We start from the raw sequence: 21,318 nt of genomic DNA, 5'->3' as shown, positions 1-21,318 counted from the left end.
CTTTCAAAGCATCCAGTGCTGTGTCACAAACTTGGCTGCCTTAAGCATCATCCAGTGAAGGACTGATGATTTGAACCTTTTGAGCTAGTTCTTATTCATTTAAACGTGCACTGCTTTTTAGAGATTGTAACTTCTACCCTCCTGTAGTCAGACACTGCTTGTGTTTTCTAGGTTTTGGACACAGCAGGAGGCTAGCCGCCTTGTTATGCTCTAGCAACTTTAACTGTGGAGCTCTGACAGTCCCCAGTATTGTACGGAGAACAAGTCCGTATGACTTTAACAGTGTTGCTCAGGAGGGCTTGTAGAATCAAGCTTTGTACAGGAGTGGCTTATTCAGAAAGCTGTGAGGTACTACCAGAGGATTATATGAGAGGTTCACCAGAGTCTTTATCATCATCTTGTTTTTGCAGTGGCCAGTTTGCGATCGTGAAGAAATGTAAAGAAAGGAGCACCGGCTTGGAGTATGCTGCTAAGTTCATTAAAAAGCGTCAGAGTCGGGCCAGCCGTCGTGGAGTGAGGCGTGAGGAAATCGAACGGGAGGTGACTATTCTGCAGCAGACCCTACATGCCAACATCATCAAGTTGCACGACATCTATGAGAACAAGACGGATGTGGTCCTCATCCTTGAGCTGTGAGTAAGGGGACTTCGTATCCTCTGGGGCAGGATGAGGTAAATAGGAACAGGAAAGGGCTGCAGAGGCTGCCAGAGCACAGAGGCACTGCTGAAATGGAGCTGTTCTCAAGCCTCAGAGATCTTGGCAAAAGAACTAAATGAGGTTGCTGGTAAACAGGCGCCCTGGTCCACCCATGTGTCCTGGGGATACAGGTGCACCTTAAATCAGCTGAGGCCATTGTTACTGAGCCAGGGATTGTTGTCCACTTAAAAACAGTTTGCTAGCAGAGGGATTACCTCATGTCTGCCCAGTGCTGCTCTGATGTGAACCTTGGAGGAACTACAAATGGCTACTGAAACTCATCTCATTTTTCTTCCTGCATTCTTCCTTTCCAGTGCACGTGAAGCTATCAAGCCCTTTGCAACATTTCCAGTCGTTCTCACTACACCCATATTTTCCTCACTTACAGGACCTGAGGGGAAAGGGGGAGGGAGGGGAGAAGGTGAGCAGGGGAAGAGTTTTTTGAATCCCCAAACTTTGACTACTAAGCACGAATAGCAGCAGGGTGGGAATGAAGGAGAGTTGTTTTTCCCTCATGTTTTGCCATGCAAAGTGGGAAAACCCTTGTCATTTATGACCTCCTGACAAGTGAACCTTCCAGCCAGGGCATCTGTGCACTGCTCTACCTTACCCCCGCTTTGTGACCCATTGGGTAGCCAGGCTGCTGGTTTAGGATGATTATTATGTATATTTGACTAAGTATAGACTGGCTTGTGCTATTTAAGGAGAGATTTAAAACCAGCAGCTTCTCTATCTGGGCTGAGGGAACAGAGGCTTGTTCTGCATAACCTGTGAATGTCCCTGCCTGGAAGAATAAATGCACATCCCAGAGAAGCTGGAGGTGAGGTCAGGAATCATCTTAAAGTCCTGACTAAGGAGCCTTTGCTTAGTTGGAATGTGAGTTTGCATTTCAGGGAGTCACCTTTGGTTCTTTTGTCTATATTTAATCTCACTGACTGTAAGGAAGTGAGAAAACCTGACTAATAGGTGTTCACAATGTAGAGAAATGCTAATTATTAAAGTCTGAAACAGTATCTAAATTGTCAATCTCTTTCCCAGTCAATTGTTAAGTAAAAACTAGCAACGATAAAAATTATTTCACTTTTTAAAGAAATTAGAAAGGAGGAGGCACCAAGTGACTGGGTCTCTTTATACCCAGAACTATACTGTTGAAATTAATTTGGATGAAACTTGGAACTTGACTTGTTCCCATTCTGGATGTTATGTTGTAGAGGACCAGGACTGTAGTAGAAGTGAGTGTGCACAGGTAATCATCCACAGCTGTGTTCAAAGCATTTTCTGTACAGTTCATAGTGTGCCCCGTTGAAAGGGAAGGAAATTATTTTACTGCATGTGCAAATATATTTCTGTGTTTTTGTGGCTCAGCTTTCTGAATCACCTGATAACTGAGAGCCAGGAGAAACCTGAATACATGCAAACCAGAGGCCAGAATTTTGTACTTGTACTCATCAGAGCCAGGAATGGAAGTAGCTCTTCCAACAAACGGAGCTTTGTTGGTCACGGTGTATGATTGTGGCTTATGGGGAGGAAATTTGCCATGTAGTGAAAGAAGAAAAACACCAGTTTAAGCCCTTCTGATCTATGTCCTGCTCTTTGTGGAATCAGTATCACCTAGTTTACAAAGCCTTGAGTTTTAGAGGAGCTGTGCAGAAGGGGACATACCCTTTATCTGTCAGTTCATGGCCCTAAAATAAAGCTGTAGACAGGGAGAAGACACTCTGAGGTCCTCTATTTACTGCAATGTTTAGGTACTTAGTAAATTATGCAGTTTTTCTGTGTGTATGAGGAAGGAAATACAGAGACACTGTAGCTGAAGTTATGTAGATCATTTGTTCCCCAGGGCACTGCCCTGACCTTGTGTATGGAATTCAAACAATGAAGTTTTGATCCCTGAGTGAGATGAAGTAACCAGTAGCTTTCCAGGGGAGTCAGCATTTAAGCGGGGGAGCATTCCTGGAGATGAATGTGACTGCTGGCAGATGGCATATGAGTGATGATGAACATATGTTAATTTTCAAGTATATGTCTATGGCCAAAAGTTGATCTGTAACTGGAAGTCTCTGCTTTAGAAGACAGATCTTGCTTTTTTTTCTGAAAGACTGGCAGCTACTTTGTGTTGAAACAACCTCCCATTTCATGTATTTCTACTTTTTCCTGTCCTCACATGGACTGACGTGCTATGTGTGTCTTATTGTTAGGCTGTAGCTTATTGCACTTTTGGAGGGCTGGGTGCAATGGAGCTTAGACCTGATCAAGGCCACTGCATTCAGCTGCTGTACACAAATTGAGCGTGATAACTGCTAACGGAGACAATTAAATTCTCTCCATAAGCAGATGATTTCTACTCCTGCCACACTGTTATCAGAATCTTATACTCCCTGCAGTTTATCAAAAGAAACATTTCAGCACCTGGCCAAATAATCTTATGACAAGCTACAGTGGACTTTAGCTTCAAAAGAATATTTCCAGTATTCCTGCTTAATTGAAGAAGCTGCCCAGATGTTTAAATCAGTCTTTGGCTCGACTTCTCTCCCAATTCAGACTGTGCTGGCACAGACAAGAGTATCTTCCCATTATATGGGGGCTGTTTCTACAGCTGCTGTTTCTTCTGTTGAGGAGCAGAAGAGCTCGCTGTTGTTACACGCATCTTGGCAGGTCCCCAGTTTGCCCTTCCATGTGCATGTTGTTCAGGGTATGCCTTGTTGTGACCTTGCTGCTCTTTGTCTCATGGGCCCTGCCGTGAGGCTGCTTAGCCTTCTTATTTGTAGTCCTGATTAAAGAGCCTCCCATGAGGAACTGTCACCAAGATGCCTTCACAGAAAGAGACAGCGGGAGTAGTGTGCCTGCACCGTTAAATTGCAGAAGAGTACAAGAAAGTATCCCAGTGCAGCTTGCTTCCTGGTGAGAGGGCCAGAGCGCCTGCCGGAGGTGATTGCTGAAGTGTAGTTCGAATAGCAATCATCAAGGGCATGGGGCATGCCTGCACTTTGTACACAGATTTCATTGAGAGATTAGCAGATTTTACTTACGAATTTCTTTAATGACGTGTCAGTTAGCTCTAATTAGTTTTTAGCTTACTAACAAAGGCCCCTAAACCTACTACCATTTGGAACACCCTCTTCTCAGGCTCCTGAAATGCACAGAGTAAAACAAAAACAGTCCAGCAAGGTTGATGGTAGTGCTTAACACCCTTGGTATGTGTCACCTAAAAAATAAAAAAGCAGAGACCAAATGAGAGTCTCATGGGCTGAGTAGCTGACAGCTGGAGACAGCAGTTGTACTCTATTCCTGGGTCATTTATTTTTGTTTGCGAGCCATTAAGTAGTAAAGATTAAAACATCAAGTGACCTCTGCAGGTGAAGTCTCCTACCTCATGTTGCATAGAAAGTTTCTGACAACGTAGGAGCTGTGAAAAAATATCCATTAATTGATACACAATTCAGGAGGTGCTGTGTAAATCTCTGCCTTGTAACAGCACCCACAGCAACATGGAAACTAAGAAATGAGCCCAAGGTCTGTGGAATTTGGTGCAGGGTTCTTGTTTGCAGTTGACCTCTCTGCAGTTTTTGTAGCTGTTCACAGCAGTTGCTCTGAAAGAGGCAAAGTAGGGAATCATCAGCTTGTCACCACCAGTGTTGTAAAGGAGCCCAGGGTCAGAGGAAATTGCCTAAAAGTCCTCTGCAGTGCACAGGCAATGTAATCTAGCTTGTCCGGAAGTCACAGCACTTGGTTAACTGAGACCATTTGAACCTGCCTGTTCTTTTACTGGTATTTCATCAGACAACAGGGCCAAAAGCTTGTTTTCCAAATTGACTGTTGGATCACTCAAGTCTTGTGCTTGGATTCTGAATGGTGAGCACAGGTAGGTGGGACATCTCAGCCCATTAAACCGTTTTGTTAAACCATTTTGCGTGTGTCCCCAGCAGTAAAATTGAATGAGAATAAATTTATAGTATCAATAACAGTGTGAACTGGAAGCAAATGTGAGTATAATTATGAATAATGGCTGCAAACAACGCCCAATTCAGTATCCAGATAGCACTATTTCATTATATATGGAAAAACAGCACTGGAACTCTCAATACAAGACGTAACAATGAAAATGGAAGTCTTATGCACTAAATACATATGGAATATATTTCATTTTTGGTGTGAAAACTCATAGTAACTAGTAGCACTTCCTTGATTTGAGAAAACAAATTTTAGGTATCTTCCAAGTGGCTGAAATCACCTTTGTTTTAAAAAAATCAGCACAAAATAAATGCTTTCCTGTCAGTTGTATCTGTCAGGCCAGAATCTGTATTGGCTGTTCTGGAAAGATCTGTTGGCAGATCTCATTGCCTTGTGTTACTGATGACAACTCATAAGAGAAGTAATTCTTTAACAGTTGTTGACTATTACAACTTGCTCTATTTCCTGGTTTGTCCTGAGTGAAAATGTTGAAAAATGGCAGTTGAAGTCATTAACAACAACGCCTATGTACTGAAGTGTGTGTGTGTCTGTAGATTTATCAGACAATGCACCCCTTTTTGGTCCTTCATGATGTTTGATGAATCAAACCTTGCAGCATCTATAAATTAGAGAAAGATAATCCTTAATGTAGAGGAGAGGCAGCTGAAGGCAAAATGAGGTTTTGTCACTCCTGGGACCAGAACACAAAACTCCAGGTTGTCGGTAAGGTGGCCTTTTCTAACTGCATGGAGGTTTTTTGTTACCTTAGTGCTTACACTCATTCTATGTCCTACAATGCAGTAGATAACGGGAGGTTTTCTGGTGCATTTTGCAGCGTGTCTGGTGGAGAACTTTTTGACTTCCTAGCACAGAAAGAGTCATTGAGTGAAGAGGAAGCAACCAGATTCATCAAGCAGATTTTGGATGGTGTGAACTACCTTCACTCTAAGAAAATAGCTCACTTTGATTTAAAGGTAAAGATGCTGATTTAGAGTTACCATTACTGCTGTTTTTAATGACTGTACAACGTGATGTATACCTGTATCTGATAATGTGCCTAAAATAACATGCCCACTATGTTTAGAATAACATGAGGAGTATGAGTCGTTTGGTGCCGTCTGGTTAACAGAGAGACTTCTTGCTTTCTTAATCACTTAGGGCCTTCAAAGGACACCACACAGAGCCCTCTACCTACCATGTCAGGTGACATGCATAGCTTTGGTCCTGGCCTAATCAATACAGAAGAGACTCTCCTTTTGATTGTGCTCTGCCTAGGTGGGCATGCTTGTCTGAAGCTAGAAGTCTGTCGTTCTTGGGGATTAAACCCTTGAGACTAGAATAAAGTGCTTTCTTGGTACAGACCCACAGCTATAGAACCGGCTCTTCAAACGTTGCTGCTTCCAGAAATACGGTCAAAATACTCTTCCTCCATAGGAGAAGATAGAATGAAAACAGGAAATAAAGGGAACTCTTTTAAAAGAGTCCTTCAGGAAAATGGAGGAAACTTTACTGCTACATTACATGTTCCTTGTCCTAACTTTAAATCCAGGTTAGTGTAATGTTAATTACTGCACTGATGTGTGTGCTATAGCCAGACTCCTCCTAGAACCTCAAGACATATATGCTGATTCCTTGTGCTAAATGTATGCCTAACACTGTCTCTGTCTTAAAGTGCTTGATATCATGAGTCAGTGTTCATGGCATTTATGCAGTCTTTGTGAATGCTGAAAATTACATCTAACCTAACAGACTAGTTAGCAAACTACCATTGAAATCTTCACTTCAGGAGCATTTGAGATGTATGAAGCTATGAAGGGATGTGCACTTGATTTTGGAAGTGCTATGTGAATCCAGAAGCCAAAGACTGAAGGTTTTCACATTGTATCAGAAAACAGCATAATACCTAGTGGTATGAAATTATTGATCTAGTGATATAAAGTTATTTTGTGAATATAGGTATGATTTTTTCTATACTGATCTCTAGCAACTAATTTGATATTTAATACCGGTGATGTCAGGTGGTCAATATAGATGTTACAATAAATGCAAAATAGAAATGAGAGAGGGTAAATAGAGAATCATTTCACTGACAGAAAATATCAAATGACCTAATAAAACATATTCATAGAATAACTCTCCTGGGTTTTATAGGACTTTTTTGGAGATTCACTAGCATTAAATGAGACACATATTTTAAGGCAGTGATCTGATTAGATGGAAGATAATGCATGTTTACCTCATCACTTGACAGGGCTCCGTTGATTGCAGTGGAGCTGCAGAGACTTACACTGTCTAAGGAATAAAACAGTCTAGGAGGTAGTGACTGTGACTTTTTGCTATTTCAGTCTGTTATGTGTGCTCCAAACAAGCTTACATCCTGTACCGGCAGTGAACACACATGTCCTAGATCCATGGAAGAAAACTGGACTTGTTAGCCAGAGGCTAAAATATGCTTGGTCCAAAGGCTATAACATTAAATTATTCATATGCTTTCTTTCCCAGTGCAGCTCTGAATGAATGTGTGCGTTACCAGGAGATGTTAGGATCTGTTTTGGAAAGGCCAGGCAGCTGTCAGCAGTGAATCAAATTGTCTCACTGTCGCTCTTGAGCTTATGATTAAGTTATGAAAAATTAATGCGTTGAAGCTCTTCATCAGACATAAATTGAAACCACAGTTAGTTCTGAAACCTGTGATGCAGGGGGTGGCAGGGAGTAACTAAGGCTGAGAAATTTCATTGGGGATAACAAAAAAAAGAAATATCCATTGCATTTTGGGAAGAGTAAGGAATCAAAATCTATATTTTAGAAAAGGTAGCTCTAATTTCAAAGTTGTTCTAGCTTTGGATCAGGGCTTTGCCCTACAAATCTGTAAGAAATGCTACATGTTCTTTTAATGGCTTGCTGTTATACATGAACTAGGACCTCTAATCCCAACGCTTGCCACTTTCAGAACTATTCAGATAGCAAATCCTGGATCTTTCTGGGTCTTCTTGTTGCAGGTGTGAACTTAGTGCCACAGAAATGAGTATTTTCCTTCCCTACATAGGTTCAGATGTGTCTAGAATCTCTTAAAAACCACTTGCTAAGGCATTGTCCAGTGGGTTCTTGTTCAGTAGGAGCAGCTGGGCAGAAGTACTGAAGTTTCTCAGTGTAAATTCCTGTAATGGTTCTGCCTAAATGCTGCCAGCCAAATTTCTCAGTTGTGCAGCTCTTTCAGAGTCAAGCAAGAATGCTCTGTCCCCGCTTGGGGTAGTAGCACAGTTTCGGCTACCTGCTAGCTGTTACATCTGCACTGGTGGTTGTAACTGAGGTAAATCCATGGGGTCAGGGTATGGCATCTTCAAGGGGGCTTGGCAGGCCAAGGATATATTTTATAATCTAAGAGGGAACAAGACATACTATGCTCTCACTTCATGTTGTATCACAGTGCTGCTGGGATAATAAACTAGTGACATATTTTATCAGATGAGTGAACTAAATACAGTAGTGTGGAAAAACTGTCTCACTGTGAAAACAAGGATATGTTCTTTTCATCCTGGCAACAGCCAGCATTAAGAAAACCTTGGAAGTGCTAGTGGGAAGGTGGGAGAAAGGAAGATTTTGTCTGAGATGAGAATAGAGGCTGTAAAAGGAGGAAGGAATTACTTTTATCAGTTTTGTTTTGCCATTGTGAAGTTCTGGTCCATTTGTTGATGTCAAATTTCACAAGTTGTCATCTCTTTATCAAAAGAGTGAATTATATATGGGTAGGCACAGGTATGCATTTCTTGTCCTATGGTGCTGTGTATGTGAAGGAAAAAAAAACATTTGAAAACTCTAAGTGTAGATCTGTTACTTTCCCAAGATGATCTAATAACAAATATCTATCTTCTGTTATTTTTAGCCTGAAAACATTATGCTTCTAGACAAAAATATCCCTATTCCACACATCAAACTCATTGACTTTGGCCTGGCTCACAAAATAGAAGACGGAGTTGAATTTAAAAACATTTTTGGAACTCCAGAATTTGTAGGTGAGTGACCAGTTGCTTTGTTTTGTATTGCAAGTCCTGAGTAAGTTGTGACATCATTTCCAAGTTAAGAATCAACGAGTAGAAGTAGTTTTCATCTTGTTTGGTATTAAGGTGACCTAAATCTGGAGATTTACTTTATTTTTCTGGAATAGGCAAAAGGTGCTTTCATTAGATGTGCTACCCCTGTGAGAGTAGGTTGCTGCCAAATAAACATTTAGAGACAAAAAATCAGGATTAAGATTGTGAAACACTGCAATACAAATTGTTTTCTACTAGTTGCCTGGGGCAAGTAAGCTATCTCTGTTAGATACACAATTACACAGATTTCTTTATTATTTCTTACTAAATAAAATTACCTCCCTTATATTTTACCACCTGATTTTCTTTTTATAGCTTACTGATCATAATTCTAATTTGTCTCTCCCCTTTCTTTTGGTTTCATTTAGAGGTTCTGCAGGTTGTGGTGGGGAGGGGAGAGATCTGCAATTCATATTCGAGTTAAGCACAATTGTTGCTTGACCTGAGATCATTTCAGTGCTGTTATAGACACCTGTTTTCATCTCAGTACCTTGCCTTTTCTTTTGCATGCAGTCTTACATGGAGATGTTTTCCAATAAGGAAATATTTTTATAAGGACAACAGGTTTTCACATGGCTAGCAATATTGTCTAGCCTCTAATTTTAATTTCTTCCACAAGAGCTACTTCTGATTAACCACGAGAAACTAGTGTAAATGACACCAGTTAAATGTCATGCTGAAAACAAAACAAAGCTCAGATTTTTAAGGAAAACAGTATCCTTTTGAGGTGAAATAATTTGTTATTGAAGGCATGATTTACACTGTAACTAGCATATGGTATCTGCCTGACCCTTACTGAGTTGCCTTATACTTCAGGTTACTCAGTATGATTTCTTCTGGACACTTGTGAACTTGAATTCTTATCAGAACTGTTGAAGTATAAACAGTGTATCCTGTAACTACCTTTCCTTTTTGCTCTCACTTTCTCTTCCCACCCACATTCATGTTTTAAATATCTTTTATAGCTCCAGAAATAGTAAATTATGAGCCACTGGGACTAGCTGCAGATATGTGGTAAGTTCTTATCTTCCTTTCCAGGTTGCTCTACTAGTAATTTTTCCCAATTTGTTCTGAAGAGAATCCATCCCACTGCAAACAGATCAAAATGTAGTTACTAGTTCATTGTTTTGTCTTTCAATTTTTATGGATTGCTTTAATAAAAAGATGAACATTCAACTTCTGTAAAATTACACTGGAAAATTTTAATAATGACAATTAGAGACTTAACAGGTTGGCACTGTCCACTGCAGTGGAGCACTCTTAAAAGAAAACATGTTCCTGCAGTGCCTGTGACAACTTTATTTATAAGAGCACTGCATGGAAAGGAGACCTGCGTACTAATCTGATCTGCTGAGAAGGCAGTCAGAAGAAGTCACCACGAACAAAACGTCCTTGCTTCTGTTTCTTTTTAGTTCTGGTATGTACTGTAGTAAATTTTACTACAGTAAAACATGACTGTAATAAATATAATTAACATTAATATTGATATAAAATTCACATTTTCACTTAAATATATATTTTTAAGAAAGATAGTAGCAGTTATCTAAGACGATGGCTTTCTTACCTGCATAGCAGCAACTATTGACATCTCAGTATTGTGTACACTGAAAAAGACACAGATCGTATAGAAACCCTGCAATTAATCTCCTTTGTTTTACAGGAGCATAGGAGTCATCACCTACATACTGTAAGTACAATAGATTAATTCCTGTAAATGTGTTCCTAAAGCACTATTGCACTAGTATGAAATAGCTTTTCCCTTCAGTCAAGGAAGAAAGGAGCTGCATACACAGGATGCACAGTCTAAAGGGAAATGTTATCCTGAAGCTTTTTCAAATTTAAAATAATAATTAAAAAAAAAAAAGGTAAAAGGAATTAAGAAGGTCATTATGAGCAGATGAAGAATAAATGGCTCTGACATTGCTAGGCATTTCAGCTTCTTATGAGATCTCAGCACAAAATGATGTAGAGGATGGAAAAGCATATTGTTTGGCCATAGAATGGTTGAGTTACTAGCGTGCAGAAAGAATAGAAATAGAAAGTGTAATAGCACTTGTAAGCTGAGCTATTTCTGGTGAAAACATGAAAGTTTGAATAGATAGGGGTACTGGTTAAGCCAAAGCTCAGGTTAAAAGGCTTAAAATTGTCCCAGACCCTTGCTTTTTATCAGCGTTCTGTCTTCAGTGACATGTGTACTTGACAGGACATGGAACTCGATAAACTGCTTTTTATGTGTCTTCACAAATGATGAGAAAACTTTGGAGTTGAAGAGAAGCAGGCTGGAATACTTGCCATGTGATTACAGGGATGCATAGGTGCCTAGAGGCTCTCAAGAGTTTTTTTTTTTTTTTTTTTTTTTTCCATTGCATTAAGAGTTCTGGAGGGAGAATACTGAAGTGAATGGATCTGTACTATATCCAGTAATAGATCAGTTTTATGCAGTTGGCTAGTTATGACTGCCATAGTAATTAAGTTTGAAAGTTACCTCCCTACAAAAGATCAGGAAAAAAAAAAGAACGTGCTTTTTGTTACAGGAAGAGTCAACTTCTGTGGTATGCCAGATAACAGAAATTAGTATGCCTTTAACTAGTGTTACCTGTTAATGTTAAAGCTTTTTGTTCTGAAGAATTCTGAATAAATGGGAGTGTGTTTAATGATACTGCGTACTTGAGAAAATATGGCAGCAATCAAATGGATGCCATCATTGGGGTAAAGGTCAAAATGCATGCAGGTCCTCAGTTCAGTAACTCAGTTCAGTGATTCACTGAGTTGTAAGTGTCTTTATCACTCACATGCCTCACCTTTATTACTGAAGTCTGCTCTTAGTTGTTCACAGGCACTGAGTCAGGTTATGTCAAAAGTCACTAGGTATTAGGATTTGAGATTCCTTCAGTTTTACAGACCTCAAAACCAAGTCCTAAAGAGGAAAAAATTGTAAGAGAAGCATGGAACATCAATGATCAGTCTGATACTCAAATTTTATGGAGCAAAGGTAAATTGTTATCAAAGACAAAAGTCATCAGTCACAGTTGAGAAAGAGAGAGAGGCAAAGTAGGCAAATCAAGATGAAAGAATTTTCTGTCTAAATAAAGACTGCTGAGTTCCATTTTATTACAATATTGTCTCTGTTATATCCATGCAGTTGGAAGAGAGTGCCAAGAATGAAATCTTGCATTGTTCAGAAATGGTTGAATTCTATTGCAACCTAAGTCTCCTTGTGGATTCCTTTTAATGAGCAGTGTGTCCGCACCTGTCCTGTGGAGTTGGCCTCCAGGCAAGGCCACGCGCCTGATTTCTGGTCACACATTGTATTGTGGTTCCAGCTGAGAAACATCTGCCTGAACCTACTGTGCAGGGAACTTGTCAGTGGCTTTGCAGGCAAAAAAAATGCAGGCAGAATTCCTGCCAGAAATATATATATATATATATATAAATGCAACTTCATCTGCTCGACTTGATGGAAGCTTGTGCCTGGTGTAGTGTTTGTGGGGCTCACAGGGACAGTGACTCTCCTTAGCTGAAGCTTTTTCTACTTTAGCAGTGACTTAAATGAGACTCAGAATGGGAGAATCTCTGCATTTCTGTCTGAGCACACAGTGCTGTTCTATAGAATTTCAGGATGACTCAGAACTACAGATGTAGCAAACCGAAGCTGGACCTGTCATTTCCCAAGTGGCATGGCTGCTGCAACACAGAGATCCACAAATGTCCCAAGTGTATATTACACAGCCACTGTCATTGAATTAGAGGACCTCTGTTTATTTTTCCAATTGGTTCTTCTTTCTGGCTTATCTAGGCTTAGTGGTGCATCACCTTTCCTTGGAGAAACTAAGCAAGAAACACTTGCTAACATCACCGCTGTGAATTATGAATTTGATGAAGAATTTTTCAGCAATACCAGTGACCTGGCAAAAGATTTTATTCGGAAACTCCTGGTGAAAGATACACGGTAAGGGAAAATTCAGAAACATCCACCCCTCTCTTAGAGAAACCTGATGAAACAGCTTGCTGAGTAATCTGCAAAGGTTTCCCTGCAAGGTGTTCCCTGCTATTTAAGAGCAAGACAGCAGGCAAAGTTCTGCTGCTGTGCCTGTAGTGAATTACTGCAGCTAGAAACCCTAACAAAAGGAATCAAAATCTCCTTGGTTAAATTTCAATTTCAGGACTGCATTCTCTCCCAGGTCAAACTGGTACAACAGTGTGTATGTGACGAACTGAAAATGGTGTGCGAGATCTTTAGTTCTAGGTAATTACCACTCCAATATTTCAGTCTATTATGAACTACTTGCAAGGAGATAACATGATCCCATGATACATCCTCAGAGGTTCAAGGACAGAAGAATCGTTACACGCGCTCCTACAGGAATTGTTCGTTAAGTCTCTGTGCATCTGCTGCAGTCACCTAGAGTGTGTGTGATAGTTTTGTTCCTAGTTTTATTTCCAGTCATTGGGAACCCTAGGTGTTAGTTTTTTTAGTTGTTAGTTTGTTTCTTTCTTTTAATAAACTGCTTATAGAAGTAGCATCTCATTCCCTTAACCCTGTTTGTCCCAGAGGGAAGTCAGGCCACTTGCAATTATTTTTAATGGCTTCATTAGTGGAGAAGATCAAACTGTTGTGGCAAGACTTATGCAAATCCTCAGGCTTTAGTATACGTTGGAGTAGGTAGGGTTTGAGAGGTTTGCAAAGGTCTAGCAACCTCCTTATAAGCAAGGGCAAGTCAGGGATATTGGTATCGGTCACGTGTCCAGAGGCAGTCCTTGTGCAATGCTGGGATTCTGCCCTTGATGCTCAGTGGTGATAGGGTGCTGTTCACTGAACTGCCATGATGCAGGAAGGATTGATCATGTTAGATTAGGTTTGAAGTATTTCTCTCAGAAATGATATTTTCAGGAAATGGTAGCTCCAGGAGTGATGTAATATTATGCTCTAAATGATGCTTTCAATATAATTAATGATGTGTACCGTGATGTAGTCATATTAAAGGTGCATAGAAATAATGTATTCTCTAAGTGTGTAGGACAAATATAAGTAATGTTTTGTCACTTTTTATAGGAGGGTACACAAAAGTACAGATAGATTTTGGTCAATAGGAATTAAAATTATGTGGAGTGAGGACAGCTCCTTACTGAAACTTAGAATATTTACCAATCTACACCCAAACCAGATGCCTTGTGGAAAAACATAACCCGGAAATTTGATTATTAGTCCTTGAATTACCTTGATGCGTGCTTTATTGGTTATACAAAGCCCAGGAGAAGGTCAATGGACTTGCATAGGTATTTCTTATTCAAATCTGTATTTTTATTTATTTATTTATTTATATTTTATTTATTTGTTTATTTATTTATTTTTAGGAAACGGCTTACCATTCAGGAAGCTCTGTCTCATCCATGGATAACGGTAAGACTGAATAAAAAGACAGATCTTTTTTTTTTTTTTTTTTTTTTTTTTTTTTTTCCCTCCTGTGAGCAAAGCAGAAACAATGTTCTCTCTCTTATTGATGTGATAAATGGAAATCTGACCTCTAAGTCATTAGAGGTAATATGCATCTCAAAGAGATGCACTGGAAATAATCTATTTGGATCTGACTAAATCTTAGGATTTCTGCAAGCTTTAATCATGACCTTTTATTATCATAGCTTTCAACAAGAGGGAGACGACAAAGCTTGTTTGACAAAGATGTTTGTTGCACATACAGTATCCTATGCTGGACTGTGCTTTGTATTTCTCCGTCCTTCTCTATTTGCATGGATATACACTACATCTTGGGTTTAATGCTTTCTTGAGTTGAGAGTTGACCAGTTGGTGTGAAAATATAATTTCCCCCAGAATATAACTGCTTGCACCATGTGTCTTGATTTGCTTACATTTGTGTCTGTATGTATTTTTTCATCATAAATGTTGCTTGTTCTTTCATTGAAAATACATTTGGCTAATCTCAGCATGACTAATGATGTTTGAAATCCAGTTTTTGCTCTGCATTGTATGAAGCATTAAGTGGAGTGCTTTCAGGATTGTTGTTCTTCCTATTACAAATATTGATGTTTTTGAGTCTGATTTAAAAAACAAACAGACAAAAAAAACACTTTGGCCCTGGTACTTACACTTACTGCACTGGAACGAATGCACAATGCTCATCACACTAGCTATTTTTTTTTTCCCTTTTAATCAAATGCATGAAGGAAAATCTGTGGGAGCAAAGAATCTCCCAGAATTGTGGAAATTCAGGCTGCATCCTATGTGTAGAGTTTGAATTACTGCACTGCCTTGTAAATAGTAATACTGCTTCCTCTTATCTGAAGACTCACCAGCTGAAAGAAGAAACAAAAGTCGAAGAAAACAAGAAGGCTGAGAACACACAGCTGAAGACAAAACGGCTGAGAGAGTATACCATAAAATGCCACTCGAGTATGCCTCCCAACAATACCTACATCAACTTTGAGCGCTTTGCACGGGTAGTAGAAGACATTTCACTAATTCAACGAAATTTCAGCACTTTGGCTGTATCCCATGATTCTTTGCAGGAGGACATTGATGCTCTGGTTTCCATTTATAATGAGAAAGAAGCTTGGTATAAAGAAGAGAATGAAAGTGTGAGGCACAAGCTCTCTCAATTGAAGTATGAATACCGTAAAATTGAATCCCTGAAGAGGCATCTACAAGACGATATCAAGACTGTAGGTGCTAGTCTCAAAGGCATAACTGGGAAATATGCTGATCTGCAGAGTCAGTACGAATCTCTCAGTCAAGAACTTTCTGAAGATCTTAAGTGGATACAGGATTTAATGAGTAGTTTTCAACTGGAAAATGGAAATGAAGCTTGTGTGAATGGAAACTTTGTTTTCAGCAAAGATATTAATGAATCACTAATGGACCTGTTAAACAGATCTTGCTGTGAAGAATTCCTCGCAGGGTTGAATCTTGATGTAGCAGAATCAAATCAGTAATGTTGTAGGTTGGATTAGATGCAGGCTTTGCTCCCTCTCTCTATGTACAGCAGTTAAAAAAAAAAAAAAATCAGTTCATAATTTCTACACAAAAATATCACCTAGAACTGAAATAGAAATTCTAATGTATTGCACAGGCTGCAAAACTGTAGATCCCTGTGCTAAAGTTTGTAGTGTTGAAGTTATTTTCCCACGTTTGGTGTCTGAATTTACAGGAGCTAGATTATCATTGCAGTATGGACCACATCTAACCCTGCAGCCTTTTGCACTGCCTATAGTTTATGGTTCCTGAAGTGTACCAAGTAACGAATGTGGAAAAGAGCAGTTCAGTCTGTACTTACTAAAGGCTGGGTGCCTGGAAACCAATAAAGAATTCGTGATAGCATCTTTGGTTGGATGAAGGAAATAGTCATGTAGACCTGCTGTGGGCAGAACAGAAGGGAGAAATATTTGCAAAGGTTAAACCTGTGCTGTAGCACAAAGTAAATGATGTAGTAATTTAACATTTAGTACTGTGGAAATTCGCTGTGAGATGGCTGCTGATGAAGAACAGTTAAGATTATTTTTTTTAGGCCTGCTATTCAGGTTGGGATCTTTTACTGTCAAAAGGTGTTAGCTAAAGATTAATCCTTCAGTTTAAAATTCAGATAAGTTTCCTGCCCCATACCAAAGAGATTCATTTGAAAGACAGGGCTGGGAATTTAACAAACTGATCAAATAACTGTGTATGTAATTTTGCAGTGCAAATGTTAATGTGAGTGATAATAAGCATAGACATCTGAATTGCTTTCTACAGTAAAGCTGGTGTCACAAACCTACAATTGATTTGAGACCAGTGTTCTTGCTATGACATTTTTTCTTAAGTTTTAGAAAGTAAAAGAAAAGTTGGCCCAAACTTGAATCCTGCCCTGCTGTCTTGTGTTTCAAAGAAGTCACTTGATTATGTAATATAATGTTCACAGATGTACTTGTCTCATTTTTGGACACAATAAATTGTTCTTTATGTAGGATGCAATTCTTCCTTGATGATGTAGTTAGTGACTGAAAAAGAGATGTTGGGCTTCTGCGTACTGGGAAGGCTTGCAGGCTGGGTTCTGCCGCTAGTTTGCAGCCCCTTTGCTTAGCTGCATGAATGTGCTGCGAGGTGACTGTTACACAACTACATCAATTAGAGGGGTAGTAGACAAGCATCCCTGCATCAAAACTCAGGTCCTTTTTATTTTTTATTTTTTTTTTAGAAAAAGGAAGAGAGTTTTGATAAGAAGAGAACTTACAGCCCAGTGAGGGTCGCTATCTTCAGAGAAGACTCTCAAGAAAGAGTCTGCCTTCCCTCAGCTGTAATCTCACGTCCTCTGTTAATGCAGATTTTCTTTATGAACAAATGCCCTGGCATGATGAGAAAGAACATGAAATGAGGCCACTCTGTTCCCAAGTGCAATTGGCTGAGGTTAATATTTTTGTGATTCAGTCCTTGAGGCTAGTGCTCCCAGAGCCGAAGGAGATAACTGACATACTGCTTGCAAAGGTATTCTAATGATTGAGAAAATGGCAGGGTCGTTGCTTTGCAGGCTACTTAGAAACTGATAGGCAGTTATTAACAGTCAGGAGTAGTGTAAAGTGGGCTGTTTTGATTTGCTGATGGCTGTACTGCCAAAAGGTCACTCAGAAATTTTTCATGATGATTACACAGCTGACATTTAGCCAGTGACATTTTTTCCACTTCAAATTGATTTCTGCTTAAGGTTTTTGTTGTACCATGCTAGCCACTTGCAGCACAAGGAAATGCTATTTAGTGTTTATATGCCCCAGTTCTACAGTGCACGAATGGTGTGTACATCTAGATGAGAAAGAGGCCTAGCCCATAGCTCAGCTTTTGTACAAGTCAGAGCCATACCCACAGCATTTGAGGAGATAAGTGAATTTGTCGTCTCATGAACATGATTACTTTGCTTGAAAAAATGTTCAAATCCTCACTGATGTGTTTTTCATTCTCCTTTAATACTCTTTCTTTGGTTGTCTGCCTTGGTTGCATTCTAGTCCAGTTCAGTACAAATACTTCTGAGTTGTCCATCTCCTATATAAGCAAATTCCAGATGAGCTGAAATGGTTGTCACTCCATGATCTTCGAAGGGTTGTCTCCTAGCCTTTTTCTTTCACTTTTACCAGATCTGGTACTGAGCTTTTATTATGTCATTCCCAGCTGAATACAGGTGTCTGGTCTATGCCTATGCTGATGTGGATTTGGAGTTCAAAAGTACTTCATTTTCAGAAGGGTTGTGTCAGGGTCTGCAGAATATCTGTTCTTTAACTCCGGGTTGGCATCCCAAAATTTTAAGCATGTGTCTGAATTCTGATGTATATGTTCTTTTTCCTTCCTTTTCCCCCTTAGTAGATATTGTAATTCTTTGCTCGTATATTTACTGCCACGGTATTGGTGTCTCATGCTCTTATTTTGGGTATGGTTAAAGGACAAAGTCTGAATTTTCTTCAAATATGCTGTAGCATATGTCCTGCTAACTAATATTTAATTACAGCTAAGCTTTTCCCATTTTATTGTGATGTTTTCAGCAAAACATGCTGGAGTGAGTTTGATGGAGTGCTGCTAAAGTGGTGAAGGGATTGGAGCATCTGACAAAGGGGAGAGGCTGAGAGAGGTGGCATTGTTCAGTATCAAAAGGAGAAGGCTTGGGCGGGGAACTTAGTCTATAAAAACACCTGGTCAACAGCAGTACAGAAAACTGAGCCATGCTGTTCTCAGTGGTATCCAGTGACAGGACAAGAGGCAGCGGGTATAACCTCAAATAGAGAAATTTCATTTAAAAATTAAAAGTCAAACACATGTTTACTGTAAGAGCAGTCAAACACTAGAACGTGCTGCCAGTGTGGCTGTGGAATCTCCATCCATTAAAACTGAAGTGGAACATGGTCCAGGGTAAGGACAATTTGGAAAAGAGGTGATGGAATAAAATGAAGAGCACCACATTGGAAGTTAGAACAAGGTCCTAATATATCTTTGGTTCTAAAGTATTCTTGTAAGGGCAAAATGTGAAAAATACTTGTGAAAATGTAGTAGGTAGCGTGGGACCCAATAGTGTGGGGATGCTGCATTTAGTCCTGTTCTGTTATGATTTCTAGCAAGCACATGCAAAACCCCTGAGAAAGCAGCATGCTGCAGTGCTGCTGTTGTGCTGACAACAACTCCATCTCCTTTCCATTGAGCCTCTGTGGAACCTTTTTGTTGCTTGTCCAGTGCCTTTCTGAATGATGTGAATGAAGGCCAGCTGATTTGGGTTCAAATCAGAAAAAAAGGCAGGTGTTACCTGTGTTGCAATAAGTGCTTCAGCAATTTTTTGAAGTGGAAGCATTGTCTTCACATTCCCTAGCATCCCCATAGTTCTCTCTCTTGCTTGGCTGTCTGTACTTCATGCTGTCCTTTGGCTAGAAAAGCTATTCCCAGACTTTTTGTTCGTGTGGGTCATTATGAAGTGGTAGGCAGAAGTGGAGGCTGGAGCAAAGTCTGTGGGGATCAAGTGCCGGTCGAGTGCTTAGAAGGGGGGAGCAGTGTTACAGGGTCAACTATGGACTTCTTACTGTGAACAGGCTTTAGGGTTTTGCTTAAAATTGAAGGAATCCTGTTTAGGCACAGGGTGGACTCAGTGATTTTACTCTTTTTTTTTTTCTGCTTTTACCTGTCTGCATGAATCCACAGCTTCCTGAACATTCTTTTCAGTTAGCTCCACAGAGCCAGCAGAGTTATGCATTTTATGCACCAAAGGAAGCCAAGCAATAAAATTGCCATCTTTATCTTCCAGCCACTGGACAAGCAACAAGCTTTGGTACGGCGAGAATCTGTTGTTAACTTGGAAAACTTCAAAAGGCAATATGCCAGAAGGCGATGGAAGGTATGACAGCAAGCTTTTAATCCTGCTCACATAAGGCTTCTTGAGCATGATAGGGATCAGAGGGCAAGACAGAGCTTGTAAATGTAAAATTGTAAGATGCGTTAGAAAAATTAAATTTTTTTGGGTGTGTCTGCAGTGAATCATTGTTGTCAAATTCCCATTCTTCCCTCTCTCCATAGCTTTCTTACAGCATTGTCTCGTTGTGCAACCACTTATCTCGTTCGCTGGTGAAAAAGGTCCTAATACAGGATGAAAGTTTGGTAGGTACATTTTTCAAAGGGGAAGAAGAGAAGGATATTTTAATATGAATTGAATTTTACTTTGCTTACATGGATGCACAAGCCAACAGGATGGGCATGGTTTTGAGTGGGAAACCAGACGAGACCACAGCATCCTTTGTGCGCTGTTAAAGCTGCTGTAGTTGCATTGTTATGGCAGAAATGTTGGGCAAAGAGAAACAGTGACTCTGCATAGCCTATAGGTGCTTTCCACATTTATTCTATAAAGGAACAGCATGGAGGCTGCAGATTATGTCCCATATACCATATGACAGCAATACCATGGTGACAACCTATGGTAACTGTCCTGTCTGAGTGAGCAATTGAGTGGTTGTGGGGAGTCTGCACAGCTACTCTTGTGACCAGCAGTGTGATGGAGGGAGAGGGACCCTTCACTGCATGTGTTCTGGAATGAAACTCTGGGATATTTGTTACTGCTACTTTTCTCAATACACTAATAATATCAGGGCATTATATTTAGCAGCGTGGTATTTCATTTATGTGACTGAAACAATGTGTCTTTTTATTTCAGAGAAACTGTGAAAGTGACAGTGAGGATCTTCAGCAAAGAAAAGCCACTCTTCAGAGGAGAAGCAGCATATCCTAGTGTCATTAGAATTCCACAGGCAGGGAACAGAGGAAAGTTTCATCCTTGCTGAAAAAGCAGTCCTGACAGCAGACCTTGACTTTAGTCTGAATCCTTAGTATGATGCTTCCCAGTTCTCAAACAACACCAACAACTGGATAATGTTGTTAAATATCTACTGAGCATTTTAGACTATTGTGGGGATCCAGATTTCCAGGGAAATGCTGCAGCACGTGCACCACTTCTGTGCTTTTATATGTTGGGCTTTTTGGGATACTTCAGTCTATTTGTGATATCAATTGCACTCAGGATGTGGGGTTTCTGCTGATATGCTTTTACTGCAGAATAATCCACGTTTTGCACAAAGACTAAGTCTGTGTGCATTACTTCAGTCAGGGAATTTGTTACTGAGTCTTAAAGAAAATTTTATATGATTTTTATATTTGCTTATAGTATATCTGATAGCAGATATCTGACAGGTATCATTGGCTGTGTGCAGTACTCACTCTGCTATTGCTGTCATTGAGGAGAAAATCATAGTGCCATCATAAATTTGATTTCACCAACCTAGCAGTAAACAGTTCTCTGTTCCAATAAGAATTGTACTGTGGCCGTCATCTGTGGCTGGTGGATAGAAGACTAACACAGCTGCCATTGATCAGTTGAGTAAAACTGCTTCTTGCCACTGTAGAGGCTTAGAGGTTGTCACGTACCCAAATAAAACATTTTTACAGAGTGATGGGGCGATGCCTCACCAAAACAGGGCACTTAAAAAAGCCAAAGAATGTATGTGTATATATATATATATGTCTCTATTAAGAAAAGTCTCTATTAGAAAGTCTCTATTAGACTTTTTTTTAATTTTA

At 39.8% G+C, this 21,318-nt stretch overlaps 1 protein-coding gene across 3 annotated transcripts in view; it reads left to right on the top strand.

The window, feature by feature from the left end:
- The window catches only part of DAPK2 (death associated protein kinase 2), a 39,383-nt gene extending 18,566 nt beyond the window's left edge, over window positions 1–20,817 (top strand). Inside the window, exons 3-12 of one of the 3 annotated variants that reach the window (XM_035335437.1) lie at window positions 411–632; window positions 5,483–5,621; window positions 8,531–8,660; window positions 9,704–9,752; window positions 10,399–10,425; window positions 12,535–12,687; window positions 14,094–14,139; window positions 19,499–19,588; window positions 19,768–19,848; window positions 20,399–20,817. In XM_035335437.1, the coding sequence (XP_035191328.1) occupies window positions 411–632; window positions 5,483–5,621; window positions 8,531–8,660; window positions 9,704–9,752; window positions 10,399–10,425; window positions 12,535–12,687; window positions 14,094–14,139; window positions 19,499–19,588; window positions 19,768–19,848; window positions 20,399–20,473 (1,012 nt within the window). In that variant the 3' untranslated portion in view covers window positions 20,474–20,817. Of the gene's footprint in view, window positions 1–410; window positions 633–5,482; window positions 5,622–8,530; window positions 8,661–9,703; window positions 9,753–10,398; window positions 10,426–12,534; window positions 12,688–14,093; window positions 14,140–15,041; window positions 16,702–19,029; window positions 19,041–19,498; window positions 19,589–19,767; window positions 19,849–20,398 lie in introns of those variants that run through there. The other 2 variants (XR_004753472.1, XM_035335436.1) reach the window with 2 other exon arrangements.
- The last annotated feature ends 501 nt before the right edge of the window (window positions 20,818–21,318 follow it).

Source organism: Oxyura jamaicensis, chromosome 10 (genome assembly GCF_011077185.1).
Source record: "Oxyura jamaicensis isolate SHBP4307 breed ruddy duck chromosome 10, BPBGC_Ojam_1.0, whole genome shotgun sequence".
Classification (NCBI taxonomy): Eukaryota; Metazoa; Chordata; class Aves; order Anseriformes; family Anatidae; genus Oxyura; species Oxyura jamaicensis.
Note: the sequence above shows the minus strand (reverse complement) of the source record. Positions and strands in the feature narration are given on the sequence as shown.